General features: G+C 42.5%; 1 protein-coding gene across 1 annotated transcript in view; it reads left to right on the top strand.

Moving 5' to 3' along the window:
* The window catches only part of PDE6C (phosphodiesterase 6C), a 348,347-nt gene that overhangs the window by 186,461 nt on the left and 145,878 nt on the right, over positions 1-16,008 (top strand). Inside the window, exons 12-14 of the mRNA XM_078641134.1 lie at positions 5,708-5,854; positions 8,431-8,538; positions 8,640-8,749. Of these exons, the coding sequence (XP_078497260.1) occupies positions 5,708-5,854; positions 8,431-8,538; positions 8,640-8,749 (365 nt within the window). The remainder of the gene's footprint in view (positions 1-5,707; positions 5,855-8,430; positions 8,539-8,639; positions 8,750-16,008) is intronic.

Genomic DNA, 16,008 nt, shown 5'->3' with positions numbered 1-16,008 from the left:
GTACATGGGTACTGAGTGGATGATTAGAGTACTGTAAGTAGAGTGCATGGTGAATTTATCAGTGCTTGGGTTTTGGCGGAGTGATTGGATAAGTACATGGTGCTGGCTGGGTGATTGGCGGAGTGCATGGGTAGTGACAAGGAGATGGCTGGACTGCATCAGTGGTGCTTAGGGGATCATAGCAGTGCATATGTTAGTGCCTGGGTCATTGCATGAGTACATGGGTAGAGACTGGATGATTACAGTGCTGCAAGGACAGTGCATGGTGAATTTATAAGTGCTTGGGTTTTGGCGGAGTGATTGGATAAGAGCATGATGCTGGATGGGTGATTTGAGGAGTGCATGGGTAGTGACAGGGATTTCTGGAGTGCATGGGTACCACCTGGGTAATTGGAGGAGTGAATCAGTACTGTGTAGGTGGTTAGAGATCTGCATGGGTAGTGCACAGGGGATTGTAGCAATGCATGTATTAGTACCTGCGTCATTCTAAGAGTACATGTGTACTGACTGGAAGATTAGAATACCTCAAGTGCATGGTGGATTTATAAGTGCTTGGGTTTTGGTGGAGTGCATGGATAAGTACATGGTGCTGGCTGGGTGATTGAAAGACTGCATGGGTACTGACAGGGCGATGGCTGGACTGCATGGGTAGTGCTCAGAGGATTGTAGAAGTGTATGTGTTAGTGCCTGGGTCATTGCATAAATACATGGGTACTGATTGGATGATTAGAGTACTGCAAGGAAAGTGCATGGTGAATTTATAAGTGCCTGGGTTTTGGCGGAGTGATTGGATAAGTACATGGTGCGCGCTGGGTGATTGGAGGAGTGCATGGGTAGTGACAGGGCGATGGCGGAACTGCATGGGTACTGTTCAGGGTATTGTAGCAGTGCATGAGTTAGTGCATGAGTCATTGCATGAGTGCATGGTAGTGACTGGATGATTAGAGTGCTGCAAGGAGAGTGCATGGTGAATTTATAAGTGCTTGGGTTTTGGCGGAGTGATTGCATACGTACGCACATGTCACATCAGGCCCCGCCCCCTCTCTTCACCACTGTGCAAACGCGCCCCCAGGTGGGTTTTAAGTTGGGGGATTAATTCCCCTGGAATCCTGAGGGTCCATGGGGGCCAACTAGCCCACCATTGTTCAGATAGGCACTGGTGGTAACTGACTCTGACTAACCAGACCTAGAGTCAGTGCTATGCTAAAAAACACTTAGAATACAGTTAAAACACCTACATACACTAGGGAACACTATGTGTTGGGGCACCCCTGTGATTAGCATGACGTCCTCTGTAAGAACCTAGTACATAATAGGGCAAACTACCTCTAAGTCATAGGTGCAGAAAGGCCCCGCCCCCTCCCTTCACCACTGTGCAAACACGCCTCGTGTCGCGTTTTAAGTTGGAGGATTAAGTCCCCTTGAATCCTGAGGTTCCCTGGAGTCCAACTAGTCCACCAGGTACCTCCAGTAAGCGCCACAGAGCTGCGTTTCAGAGAGGTGGTCCGAGGCCACACCCCTTTTTATACCTCTCAGCAACGCAACTCTGTGGCACTTACTGGACGTAGCTGGTCGGCTAGTTGGCCCCCAGGGACCCTCAGGATTAAAGGGGACATAAATCCCCAACTTAAAACACGCCACAGGGCACATTTGCACACTTGTCACATCAGGCCACGCCCCTTCTCTGCACCACTGTGCAAACGCGCCCCCTGGAGCATTGTAAATTGGGGGATTAAATCCCCTTGAGTCCTGAGGGTCCCTAACGGCCAACTAGCCCACCAGGTACCTCCAGTATGCGCCACAGAGCTGTGTTGCAGAGAGGCGTAAAAAAGGGCATGGCCTTTGAACACCTCTCTGCAACGCAGCACCCTGGCACATACTCGAGGTACCTGGTGGGCTAGTTGGCCCTCAGGGACCCTCAGTATTCAAGGAGAATTAATTCTCCAACTTACAATACGCCAGGGGCGCGTTTGCTGAGTGCTGCAGGGAGGGGGCGCCTCCTAGTCTCAATGCCGGGTTTTACATTTTTTTTTTTTAAGAAGGGCGGATATGTGCCCCCCCCCCTACTCTTTCCCTTTTTAGGGCCCTGGGGACCCCATCCCCCAGGGCCTGGCCCCTTTTTTTATGTAAATGGGAAGGGGTTGCTTGGGCCCCCCACCCATGGCCAATTCCGGCCCCAGGGACCCCATCCCCCGATGCATGGCCACATATTTTTTTTAAAGGAGGGGCGCTGCGTGGCCCCCCTCCTAAGGCCTCTATTGGCCCTGGGGACCCCATCCCCCGGGGCCGACCTTTATTTATTTGTTCTTTATTTAGGGAGGAGGGCCGCGTGGCACTCCTCCCGGGCCACTTCTGGCCCGAGGACCCCATCCCTGGGGCCTGGCCATCCTTTTTTATTTTTGGGAGGGTGGCCGCCCTCCTCAGGACAATTATGGTCCCGGGGACCCTATCCCCTGGGGCCTGGCCTCTCTGATTTTTTTTTTAAGTAATATTCACAGGGGAGGGGGACGGCGCGGGCCCCCTCCGGGCCCAATTTGGCCCGGGGACCACATCACTCGGGACCTGGCCTCACCATTGGGGACCGTGGGAGGAGCCCCAATGCCCCCATGGTCTCGCCGGCTCCCCGCGTTCTACAGGAGCCAACATTGCTTTTCCACATGGGGAGCTGCTGACACGCAGCTCCCCGTGTGGAAAAGCAATCAGCTTTGGATTTTTGAAGCGAGAGCAGGTTTCCCTGCTCTCGCTTCCAAAATCCAAAGCAAGTTTGCTATGACTGGGTGGGAGCTGCACAGCACCCGTTCTGCCATACCCAACTTGTCCCGCAGTGTCCCGGGGTGGGCACCCTGGGTCACTGTAGGAGCCGGTCCTGGGTGGTGGCGGTAGTCAGGGCCATTGAGGGCTCCAGGAGGGGGTCCACACAGCCCCCCTCCCTCCATTTCAAAGCCCCTGAGAGGTGTAGGTCCCCGGGGCCGCTACGGACCCCTAAATCTCAATCTTAAGTGCCCGTGGAGGTTGTGGTCCCTGGGGCAGTGTGTGGGGGCTTGAGCCCCCCCACACTAATTATGTTGTTTAGCCCCGGGAAGGTGGCAGTCCCTCGGGCAGGCCAGGAGGCTCCCCACCAATTAGCATAAACGTTCCGGGGAGGTGGCGGTCCCCGAAGCAGCGTGAGGGGGTTGGGACCCCTCATGCATTTCTTCAGGTAGCCTCGGGGTGGTGGCGGTCCTCGGAGCTACGGGGGGGCTGCGTGCCCTTCCGCATTTATTTTAATAAGCCCCGCGGGCCTCGACAACATTATTTATAAGTGCCACCGGTACCTGGCCCACCCGTGGGCTTTTTGAATACAAAGCGCGGGCTAGCTCGGCAGCCCGCGCTTCATTTTCTTTTTTTTTGTCCGGGCGCGAATGCAGACGTTTTTTTTTTTTAATGCTTTTTTGGGCCCTGGGGGTCCTTGTAGGACTCCCTAAGCAGGCCTAGGGGGTCAGGGTGTTTCTACCCTGCCCCCTTTTCTTTTTTTTACCTCTGTTTTTCTGTTTTCTTGTTACTCGGTACTACCGAGTCACAAGATGGCTGCCAACACTTCCTGGTTTGGAGTGTTGCCAGCCAACCACAGTGAAGCTCGTGCTCTGGAGGGTTCACAAACCCACCGCAGCCCTAGATATCGAAACTTTTATGTTTTTTTATTTCCCAGCAACTGCTGAACAGATTTACACCATTCAAAAAAAAGGCCGCTTTCTGAACCAAGCACTACCTTTTTGCCAAATATGGGGTAATTCTGTTCAGCAGTTTCAGCTGTAGCATTGCCTAAAGATTCCTATGGGAAATTGATTTTTTGACTCTTATTCTTTTAATTTCTCAACAACTACTGAACGGATTTAGACCATTTAAAAAAAAAAAGGTCGCTTTCTGAACCAAGCATTACCTTTTTGCCAAATTTGGGGCGATTCCTTTCAGCAGTTCGGACTGTAGCATGTCTCAAAATGTCCTATGGAAATTAAGTTTTGGGACCCCCCTTTTTTCTCAGCCCCCGCTTGATGTATCACCCCCAAACTTTAGGAATAGGAGCTGACCTGGATAGACTTTTTTTTGGGAGAATTTCGCGAAGATTCGTCAAACGACGCCAAAGTTATTAGCAAATCAAGAAATGCTTTTCCTATGGAAACTACGTTCTAACTATAACTACCTACTGACGACCGCCAGTAGGTAATATATACACCGATCTCATGCTAAAGAGTGACGTTCCAATCATTTGCATCATAAATATAATGAAATAGTAGAAATACAGCGACTTTTCAAACATTGAAAATATAAGGGTAATTAGTACCAGCTAATAAATATGATTTCATTAAAAACAAGGGTAAGGATTAAGAAACAAAATATTATTCTTTCTTTGAGGACATTCATATTTTGTCCATTTTCCATGCAGGGAAGTCAGTTCTCTGTAATCTCTATTGCTTTGCCTTCCCCCACTGTTACGCCCCAAAAACATTTTAAAGTAACTGCAAAACCACAACACCCTTTACAAAACAACTAATACTGTTTGCTTTGAAACAAAATCAGAATGAATCCTCAAAAATGAAACACAATTGAAGTTCCAACTCAATTTAGAGGACTTGAGTGCACTGATGCCCTTCATGGGTGTGAGCTAATATGGGAACCATCAGGTCATCAGTGAAAAATGTATAAGACATCAGCTTTACAAGTAACTCCAAACTTCATGAAATGTTATAGGGGATACGCTGGAAAGTGGAGTTGGTCATCCCACATTCACTAATCTTTACTCGTATGGTAAACTAATGCTCAAAACACAGCTACCATGAAGTATTGAAACTGAAGTGACTACTTTAAAAAAAGGTTTTATTCTTAAAAATAACATTTTAAAGTTTAAAACATGATCTCAATCAATTTCCATTTACACCAAACTGAAAAATGTAGGACATTTTCTCAACTGGTTTCATGTCCCTCAGGTGTAAATCAATAAAGGGTTTTAATGATATTTGCAGTACTTAAACATGTGACTTCAAATTTGTAATGCTTATTAATGGATATAAAAGTAATTCAACATTTTTTACTGAGCCTTATTACAAGTCAACACTTTTACTGTATTAAATTGAAGATTAACTTTATACTGATTTTAGAGGTATCATTTGTATTCTGTTTAACATACTACGGGCCTCATTTACAGTTTGACGTCTGTTATACTTTGTCACAAACATGGTGGGTGTCCTCTCTGTCGTATTACAAGTGCCCCAGGGACTGATTTAGAACTTGGTGAACAGGTTACTTTGTCACAAATGTGATGGATATCCCATTTGCCTTCTTACATATGCTTTTTCTGATATGGTGCTTGGAATAAGGCGGACAGAATATCCATCACATTTGTGAAGCAGTACCCTCTGCCACACTCTAAACCAGACTCATAGTCTATCATGTGCTTGTAATAGGGTGGGCGGGATGTCTGCCATGTTTGTGACAGAATGTCGTATTTAGGAACCTCTAAAAAAGGCTGTGTTGTATTCATGTGTACTCTCTTTATCAGACTATGGCCTTAATAAATAATCCATAATTAATTAATTTATTCATTCAATATTTGATACTCACAGTACAGTAAATTCATTGGATGTTTCCTACTTTAAAGAAAGTAAGTTAACATTGCGATTCAGTATTGATGCATGGCTCATTTGACCCTTTTTATATATATATTTTGCAGAAGGAAGAGTTGCCGGATCCTGCTGCCCTGGACCTGTACGAATTCCGCTTTAGTGACTTCCCAGTAACCGAACACGAACTGATAAAGTCTGGAATCAGATTGTTCTTTGAGATAAATGTGGTTGACAAGTTTAAAGTCCCCGCAGATGTAAGATTATTTTTTTAATGTGCCATTTCTTGCTACAGTTTATGACTATGATAAAATATTTCTGAAGTGTGTTGGTTTTTATTTTGTGGTGTAGATGTTATCTCATTCTTGATGTTAAGGGACATACCAATGAAATGACAACCAAATCTGCATAAAATGTCTCGCACATTCCTTCATACTGTATGATGGGATATATTAGTAACTGAATCTTCCCGCTAAGCAATACCAGTTCTTGCCACAAATATCCCTGGGTAAATGATGCTGTATATCTTCTTGGCCTACTCCAAGCTTGATGGTAACCACAACAGATTCCAGACTTAGGCCTAGTCATCTCCCAAGTATTTCATATATTAAAGACCAGTACCTACATAATTTTGGGCTAGTGGCTGACGTGTATTGTAGCTACTGCATTATTCCAATCACTTAGGAATGGGGCATTGAGGAGTTTCTAGAACGCAAAACCACAATTACAGTTTAGCGGATCACATAGTGTGAAGACAACATTATGCATTAACGTTCCCAGGTTTCTTTATTAATTGAATTTGGTATACACCACAACCACTGGATTGTCAACTTTAAAGCTTATCATCTATCATGGTCAATCCTTGCAGAGTGTAAACAACAATGGAGAAAGTGCCCAACCTCAGCATATCCTCCTGCCAGTCTTAATTTGAGCTGCAAGTATTTGGATTTACCAATGCTGATGCTTCAAATTGGATATTGCTTATTTCTTTCACCCAGCTCATGAGTTGTGATGGGCTTCTTAGTCAAAGAAATGACCATTAATTATGATCAAAGGCTTTTCGGGCTCAAGCAGTATTAAAGCCTATTGTGCCTGTTTAGTTTCAAGTCAAGTTATTACTGTCACCATAATATTTATATTTGTATGTTCATGTTCTTCATTGCTTCTTCCCGATATGAAACCATGATGGATTGGAGACTAAGCCCCAAATCACTGTAGCAAGATGCTTGAACAAAATCCTTCCAACACAACTTTGCAGCAAAATTAGTATTTAAAGAATCAGGGGGTCAGGCAGGTTGGTGCCAGTTCATGCAAGTCATTAATGGTTACTTCATTATAGGAAGCTGGGTGGAGCTGCCCTCTCTCGCTAATACCAACCAATTCATAAAAAACAGGACAAAGTGGGCAGCAAATGTTTGGTATATTTCCACTGCGATCTTATCGAGTCCTGTAGTTTGGCATTAGGTGCTTAGTTTATAATTTTTTGAACTTCCTGCAGTATAACTCCGAAGATTAGTGGAATCTGGTCCAGAGAGAGATCAATTTTCTGTTGATAAGTTACAAGGAGAAATGTATAGAATTCTTCCACAATTTTATTATCACTGGTTCAAATTCCCCTGTAAATTAAATAGCATCTCAACCCTTTACATCTCGTTTTGATTTCGCACCATTGCTGCTAGTGGTGCACTAATCTTATGCACAAATTATAGGATCCAGCGTTTGTAGACTAAAGAATTCTCAGATAGCTTATTCAGGTATAACCATGTAATATGTGCTTTAAGCTGCATACAATTTTGGATAGCCATACTTGTCCTCAGATCTCCCAGTGACGCATTAATATGAGAACTTCAAACAAAAGATACTGGAACTGAATGATGGATTGATAGTGATGAACTGTAAACATCTATTGTTGCCTTTTCATCAAAGGTGTTAGTTATTTCTTTGAGAAAGCCTACTGTAAAGTCTTAATTGAATATGGTATGGCTCTCATGTGGCTGATAACTCAGTTCCGTTTTTAAAATCTTCAGTGTGCTTGACAAATAGCTCCATAATAATGTGTTCTAATTTTTAGTCTCTAGTTAAGTATAAATACTTGGAAGTAAGTGGTTCACTTAATTTCCACTTCCAACCCTACAGAACTTCCCACCAAAAAAATCCTTCTTTGACATTAGACTCCTGCCCTGAAGGAAATAAATTCCACTGCCTAAAAATCTCACCGTTAAAATCCATGTATTACATTCTTTATTTAGGACATTTTAAAAAGTTGAATTTGTTGGGAAAAAAGTTACAAATAACTTGTGTATCTGATGTACTATAAAACACCTTTAAAAAGCAAGGCATTTAATTTTTTTTAACAGTCAAATATTCAAACATATATAAGGTGAATTATAACGTTTTTACTAACAAAAACAACTTATTGTAAAGCTATAAATATAATTTAGAATTTCAAGTATTAGATTCATTTAAAAAGTTATAAAAGTTATTTAAGATCTTTCTGATGCATGAATAGTCTTATCTTTCTTCAGGAAGGATTTGGTGTAGTTTTTCTCATAAGTGTCAGCCTTTCAGATATCCAAACTTTCCATAAAAATACGAAGAAAACATCAGATACCAATGAGTGGAAATTGCAATTCTTGTTTTGGGGGGTAGTGGGTCTAAATTTTAAGGCTCAAAACTCTCAAACCTATTTAGCGTTAATATATACATTGTTATCTCTATTGAGAGATTCTGATAACGGTACAATAAATTATCTTTCACAGACTGCAGGACTCTTTCTATGTATCGAATATCCACAAATTCATTATTGAGTGTTAAATTGTTCCCTTTGTTACAGGTTCTCACACGATGGATGTACACAGTAAGGAAAGGATATCGTGACATAACCTATCACAACTGGCGGCATGGGTTCAACGTAGGACAAACAATGTTTGCATTACTCATGGAAAGTATACTTATCCTTTTTCCTGTGTCTTGTTATCTGTAAAATATATATGTAGACCCTGGACTTTAGGCATTCATTTACACCAATATTTTCTTTTGTAGACTGGAAAATTAAAGAAATATTATTCTGACCTGGATGCTTTTGCAATGGTTGCTGCTGCTTTCTGCCACGATATTGATCACAGAGGCACAAATAATTTGTATCAAATGAAGTAAGTAAAAAATATACTGCTTGAAAGGCCATCATAAGTTTATTTCTTATACTTATAAAATTTGTCTTCAAACACTACAAATTGATTGCTTTTGGATGCATCGCCTACTTCGCTAGAGGACCCGTTGTTGTCTTGTCCTGCCTGCTTATAAGGCAGAAGTGAAATATTTGTAAGAAATAAGAGACTGAAGACCTTTCACATGGAAAAGATTCTGGTTCCTAGACTATAATGCCTTGCAAGTGAAAAAGCAGTCGTCAAGGGGGAACTGCGTAAAGGAAGATGTTGGTGGATACAATGTTTACGTAAATCAATATTGGATAGTTGCCCCCCAGCTCTGCATTGATATGAACTAGTGCCAGAAATATGGACGAATAAGTGAATAATGAAATGATGCATGGCATCTAAGCTGCTGTCAATGAACAAAGGTGATGCATCTTCAAATATACAGTAATCTATAGTTCAAAAATACCCCCTTTTCACCTTCAAGGGATTGTTTAACCATTAATTATGATACCAAAAGGATTGAGTGGTATATTATTATTAGTATTAGTATGTAAATTTGTAAAGTGCACCTGATACCTATGAAGGTGTCCTGGTGCATGGTAACAGCCAAAGGCACAACTGGATTGCCCTGAGCAACACTCTAAAGTGTGTAAAGCTAGGTTCTAAATTATTTGTTGAAAGGAAAGAATTCCCTGATAGCAGGAATAGGAAACAAGAAAGGTTGTTTCAAAGATGAGTGTCCTGACCAGACAATGTCTGCGATTGCTCTTTAGCACTTGAAATCAGCAAGTTGGCATCAGCAGAGTGCAGAAGACGCTTAGGGTAGAACCGTTGAAATTTCTGTTGAAGAAAGATAGGTCGAGCTTGATGAATCGCCATGTAAACAATACAGAGGGATTTGAACATACTCCTTTCAGGCAAAGGCAAGGTAAGGAATCCAAGTCTTCAGATGCAGAGGAGTGACAGATCAAGTCTAGCTTAGCAGTTTGAATTATGTAAAGATCTTTGAGAAGGTAAACAGGAGAGCCAAGACATAGATAATTGCAATAGTCTAATCTGCTCAAAATGAAGGACAGAACCACTAGGGGTCAGGTATGACTAGGGAAAATAATACTAAGAGTTTTCAGTAGAGAAAATCAGGTAGAAGATAATATATTAGCCTGTCTTGAAAGGATTAGTTCTCATCAAAATAGAACCCACGATTCCTGGCAGAGGGGGTACCTGTAGGACATGGGTTCCCTTGAAAAGGCCAAAAACCCACTGGAATTGTATAAGAGGGCTTACCAAAAGACCAAAGTTTAGAGGAAGTGATGTGCTTCTTATAACCTTTGAAGATGGCCTTAAATTTAAGTTTAAGGTCAGAGGCTTAGTCAAACCGGCATCGTTATAACAGGGAGCAGAAGGACGTAATGCGCAGTTGTTTATTTTTGGGTAGAACAGTGTCAAGAGCAGTTGTTATATGCGAGGAACTTTTCATCGACTGAATAGCCTGATAAGGAAGAATTTGTTTATTCTAAAGTATCTGATAGAACCTTATGAGGCAGTCTAAACTACGAATGAGCAAGGACGGATGTACTTTTCAGTCCACTCTTATACGTGACTTATTTGATAACCATGCTCGGAAGAGAATTTGAAAATGGTTTGACAAGACCTGCGTTTTAATACACCCCACAGTAATCAGTCCCATTGGAGTACATGTAAGGTCCATCCTATGGCCAGCATTATACGTAACAACATAAAAACTAGATTACATAGCAACCGCAACTTTGTATTTTAGCAGTCAAAGCCCTAATTGGAATATGAGAAAATATAAGTCTGAAAGGGAAGGTTTACATAACTCAGAAAATCAGATTTACTCAAGGGTATTTTTGGTGTAAGTTAGGGTGGTGGTGACAATGATAACGCATGTTGAATCCTGGAATACATGGAGCAGAAAATAATTGTCTAGAGGATTGGTGGGAATGTTACTCGGCCAGTTTAGCATAACAAGACCAACAGGTGCTGCCTGATATTATGTTATGCAATAAGTCACCTATATCCGCACATATGAATACGCTTCTTGGTGCTGCAATATCAACTTAACTTGGTTAGCCATATTCACAAAAATGAATCACTAAAATTACTGATCTAAAGCCAGGTTTTCAAAATGTTTTTCGAAACAAAGCTAGGCAGTGGCATAAGTGCAAGAGCGTAGAATTCCAGAGATCAGGTACTGCAAAGGAAATTGGAAATTGTTCTGTTGGCAGAATGCAAGATTCTAATGAGACTATCCCAGTTTATAGTGAGAAAGCTCAGTTTTTTCCGGTGGGTGGCCTTGTGTGCTACAGTCATACATTTAAGATTTGCCTTTATTTATTATTGATAAGCAATTGGTTGACCTCAGAGCCAGCATGATGTGATCACATCTGGAGCATCCTGAAACAATGTGGGCTGCTGTGCTTTGCACTAACTGAAGACATTGGACCAGTTTAGCTGCTGGAGCAAAGTAAACTGAGTTTGCATAGTTCAGGCTTGACCGGGTTCATGCATTTGCAACTGGCAAGTGGAGATGAGATTCCAAGAAAGAAAGAATTATTTTCAGGACTTTAAGCTGAAAAAAACAGTTGTTGCCCACTTTGGTGGCCTGGGATTTCCAAGAGTGAAAAACATCAAGCAATATAACCAGACTTATTACAGCCTTTGTAGGGATGGGACGTGGACCAATAAGAGGAGGCAAACAGATGTTGTGCCATTCGTCAGTTTGCTATGGTGTAAATATAATCTCTGCTTTAGACTGATCAAGTTTCAGAAAATTGACAGGCAATCACTGTTGGTGGCTGCCAAGCAGTTGCTCAACATTTCTTGATTCTGAAAACATGATGACGTTCGAAAATGGCCCTCTCTGCAGGGTCACCCCGGAACGTTTTGCCTTCACCCTCCACTTTTTGCTGAATTCGTATTTTCAGGCCTTAGGACACTGAGTACTTTACCATTGCTAACCAGTGCTAACATGCATGTGCTCTCTACTCTAAACGTGATAATATTAGCTCATACCCAATTGACATATCTAATTTACTTATAAGTCCCTAGTATAGTGCACTACATGTGCCCTGGGCCGGTAAATAAATGCTACTAGTTGGCATGCAGCTCCGCTTGTGCTACTTAAGTAACCCTCTAACACTTAAGTAGCCCTCTTAAGTACTTAAGTACTCATATTTAAGTAGTCCTCTAACCATGTTTCAGGCATGCCATTGCAGAGCAAGGGTGTGCAGTATACACTGCCATTTCTACCTGGCAAGATAAACCTCTTGCCAGGCCCAATACTTCCCTTCTGGTACATGTAAGTCACCCCTAAAGTAGGCCCTGGACAATCCACAGGGCAGGGTGTAATGTATTTGAAAGGCAGGACATGTACTTTAAAGTTGTACATGCACTGCTAGTGAAAAACTCTCAAACTCGTTTTTCACCATGACAAGGCCTATCTGTTCTATAAGATAACACTGGGATTACCTTATTACATTTTATAGGTGTAATTCCCAGTTGTGAAGAGAGAGGCTTTTCAAGTTTGTTGTCTCTGGAATCAAAATTTAAAATCCAAACTTATGGGGAGGCTGGATTTTAAATTGCAATTCTGAAAATTGCACTTTTTGAAGTTGTCATTTCCTTAATTTAGCCATTTGGTGCCAGCTGCCTGTCAATGATACACGTCTGGGAAGGGTGACCTGGTCTATATCCAGCTTGTTAAGGACCAAACAGTTCCTTCTCTTCAGCAAATTTCTGCAGCTGGACAAAGATTATTAATTTAAGTAATATGCTTAGGAGATATAGCATGGAAATAAGGCAAAAATTACTAGAGTCTTCCACTGCTTGTTTCCACTCATCAGGAACTATGGACCAGATGTAAACAACATTGAATTTTGGGGGTCCATAATAGCGAATGTTACCGATTCGCTATGGAATTGCAAAATGCAATGTATTTAGGTTTCGCAAAAGAATTGTGATTCCTACATATTCCTTAATAGCGAATTGCAAATTGTCATTAGCTATTAAGGAATGCCATTTATTCCTAGAGGCCCATAGGAATGAATGGGAAGACATTCGCAAGTTGCGATTACCAAATTGGTAATCGCAAATTAATTGCAAATTCAATTACAAGGGTGATAGGGGGCCAAAAGGCCACCCTGATGTACCCAAAAAAGGTAAGTGAGCACATGTGGCGCACATAAATGCACTAAGGGCTCGTGGGTGCACCACATGTCACTTAGAAAAATGCAAAAATGTGCATTTTTCCAGGAATTTGCAAAAGACCACCAACTTCAAGTTGGTGGTAATTTACTAGTCCTTAAAGCAAAGTTGCAATTTTTAACTGCTTCCCTCATTGCATTTAGGGAATCTCAAATTGCGATTCCCTAAATGCATTCGCAAAATAGGTAATTGCAAAAATTGATTCCCGATTTTGCAAATGCCTTTTGGGATGATACATCCCACAAGGCTTTTTACCATTCGCAAATGGGCGGATTCTGCAAATTGATCCGTTTTCGACCGGTAAAAAGTTTGATAAATCTGGCCCTATATTATGGGTAGGGGGCAGTTAAAATGTTACAAAAGATTGTTTTTCGTATAAGATCAAACATGTTTTAAGAGATTTGTAGGATGAATTTGTGAGATAATATCCAGCAACTGAGTTTCAGTGCTGAGTTCAAATGTTATAAAAGTAGTCCAGCCAAATGTACTGGAAGAGAGCACTCTAAGGGCATGTTCTCTGGGAGTGATTTTTTTTTTTTTGGCAATCACAACCTGGATTTTAGCAATGTTGTCCTAAAAAACAAATGCCAGGCCATCACATACTTCCCTGGAGGGATGAGAGCAGAGAGCATGGACTGGGAGGGTTGAAATTCCTCTATAAGGAAGAGTTACTTAGACACGTTTGAGGAGGATGTAGGGCACAGAGAAAGGAAAGTTTTCTTTGCCTCCTGTACTTTGCACTTATATTTAGCCATCTATATAGCATAAGGGCATTGGGATTTCAGGCGAATAGTATTTCTGCCATTTCCACTCGGGTTGGCAGACGGTGACCTTTAGTGTCTGGGTTATTCCAGCTCTTTGTTCTTTTGCTCATCATGCCACTTCACTCTACTGAAGAGCCCCAATTAGAGCAAAATAGGTCTTGGGATGCTTGTATTCCAATTCAGGGAGGGCCTGGACTGGCAGTTCAGGCTGGACTGATCTTATTGCAGTAGGGTCCAGACTGATCTGCATATGCCTAGGTCCATAATGAAGTGACATAGTGGGAAAAAGTATGATGGGTTGGAATGCTGCTCCAAGCGATTGCCAGTGGTTAGACTTACTGCAAGCATTCCTACTATCACCTTTTGTATATTTGATGTAACATCGTAAGAGGCCAATGGCATGCCCCGATGTGGGTCCCAGGCTCTCTGTACAAATGGAACCAAACATGACCTGACTGAAGGGTCCCAGTCATGACAAAAACGGTTTTGTGTTGCCTGTGTTCCGATTCAGGGAGGACGTGGCCTGGTGGTTTTGGCTGCACTATTCCTATTGGAGCAGGGTCAAGTTGATTTGCATATGTCTGGGTCCAAACTGAGGGGGCAAGGTGGGCAAACAAATTATGCATTTGAATGCTCCCCCAAGTGGTTGCCTGGGGTTAGACTTATCACAAGGATTCCTCCTATCACCTTTGTATATTTGAGGCAGCACTCTAACCCCCAGATGCATCAAAGTTATGTTTTGCGAGTCCTAAATAGCGAATTTTAAGGATTCGCTATTAGAGACTCGCAAAACGGGATGCATGTAGGAATCGCAATGTTATTTGCGATTCCTACTGATTCCTTATTTGCGATTCGCTAATTGCTAATCGCAAATAAGGAATGGCTTTCCCATTCATTCCTATGGGCCTAAAGGCCCTTAGGAATGAATGGGGAGCCATTCCTTATTTGCGATTAGCAATTAGCGAATCGCAAATGTGCCGCAATTTCAAGGGAGCCAGGGTATCCAAAGGACACCCTGTTGCACCCCTGAAATGGTAATGTTCACTGGTGTTGCGCACACACATGTCCCAAGAGCATGTGTGTGTGTAATATACAACTTAGAAAAATGCACTAAAGTGCATATTTCTAAGTTTTTGCTATTTACCACGTAGTTTGAATTCGCGGTAAATAGCGACCCCAGATTGCGAATTCGCAATCTTGGAATGGTTCATGCATTGCATTTAAGGAATCACAAATTGCGATTCCTTAAATGCAATCGCAATTTGACATCTCGCAATTATTTGCGAATTCTTAAATTGCGAGTGCATGAGCCCTTGATGCATCTCAAATGCCATTTTTGCGGACGCAAACGGCCGAATTTTGTGATTCACACCGTTTGCGCTCGCAAAAATGCTTGATGCATCTACCTGTAAGTCTCCTAGCATATGCGCAGACGTTGGTCCCGTGCGCACTGTCTCATTCGAATGAAGCTACCCCTGACTGGAGAGTCCCCATCCGGGTAAACTGATCTTGAGTTCCTTGTGTTCATGTTCAGGGAGGACCTGGCCTAGCAGTTTGGGCTGGACAATTCCTGTTGAAGCAGGATGAAGACTGATTTGCATATGGCTGGGTCCAAACTGAGGTGGCAGGGTGGACAAAAGAACAATGCATTTGAATGCTCCCCTGAGTGATTGCCTGTGGCTAGACTTATCTTGCAAGCATTCCTCTCATCAGCTTCTGTGTATTAGTTGTATGTGTTAACCATGGGTGGGTCCCTCTCATGCCCTAACCATCCAGCTGCAAATGAGTAAATCGTACCGTATCCTTGAAGCGAAGCAGAGGTATGTGCCTACTGTGTTCTGGCCTGAGAAATGATTAGGAGGATCTGGCAGTCAGGTTTCTAAACTGGTTCTTGAAGGTTGAGGTGGTTCCAGGATTCATTCCTATGCCAGACTGTTCACGATTGGGTAGCTGCATGGGATAAAACAGAATTGATTTGCTGCAGTATGACCTTACAGTTGTTTGTAAGTGGGCACATTCATGTGTCACTAATCATACAGTGGGTGTCCACGTTATGCAAGAAATGGGTATTAGAAATGTTAATTATAGGAGGAGGAGCTACGCTAGCAAACAAGATGGCCGCTTAAGCTCCCGGCTCCGCCGACCTCCGTCTTCAGCCGCATGATCCTGGCACATATCCTGATTTTACGCCCGACCTCCGTGTGGATGAATAGTTGCAGAGCTTGATGGTGCAATCACGAGAATTTTATCGGCCTGATTGACGGAGTT

Source organism: Lissotriton helveticus, chromosome 5_1 (genome assembly GCF_964261635.1).
Source record: "Lissotriton helveticus chromosome 5_1, aLisHel1.1, whole genome shotgun sequence".
Taxonomy (NCBI): Eukaryota; Metazoa; Chordata; class Amphibia; order Caudata; family Salamandridae; genus Lissotriton; species Lissotriton helveticus.
The sequence above is the reverse complement of the archived record's forward strand: the minus strand, read 5'-3'. Positions and strand labels throughout refer to the sequence as shown.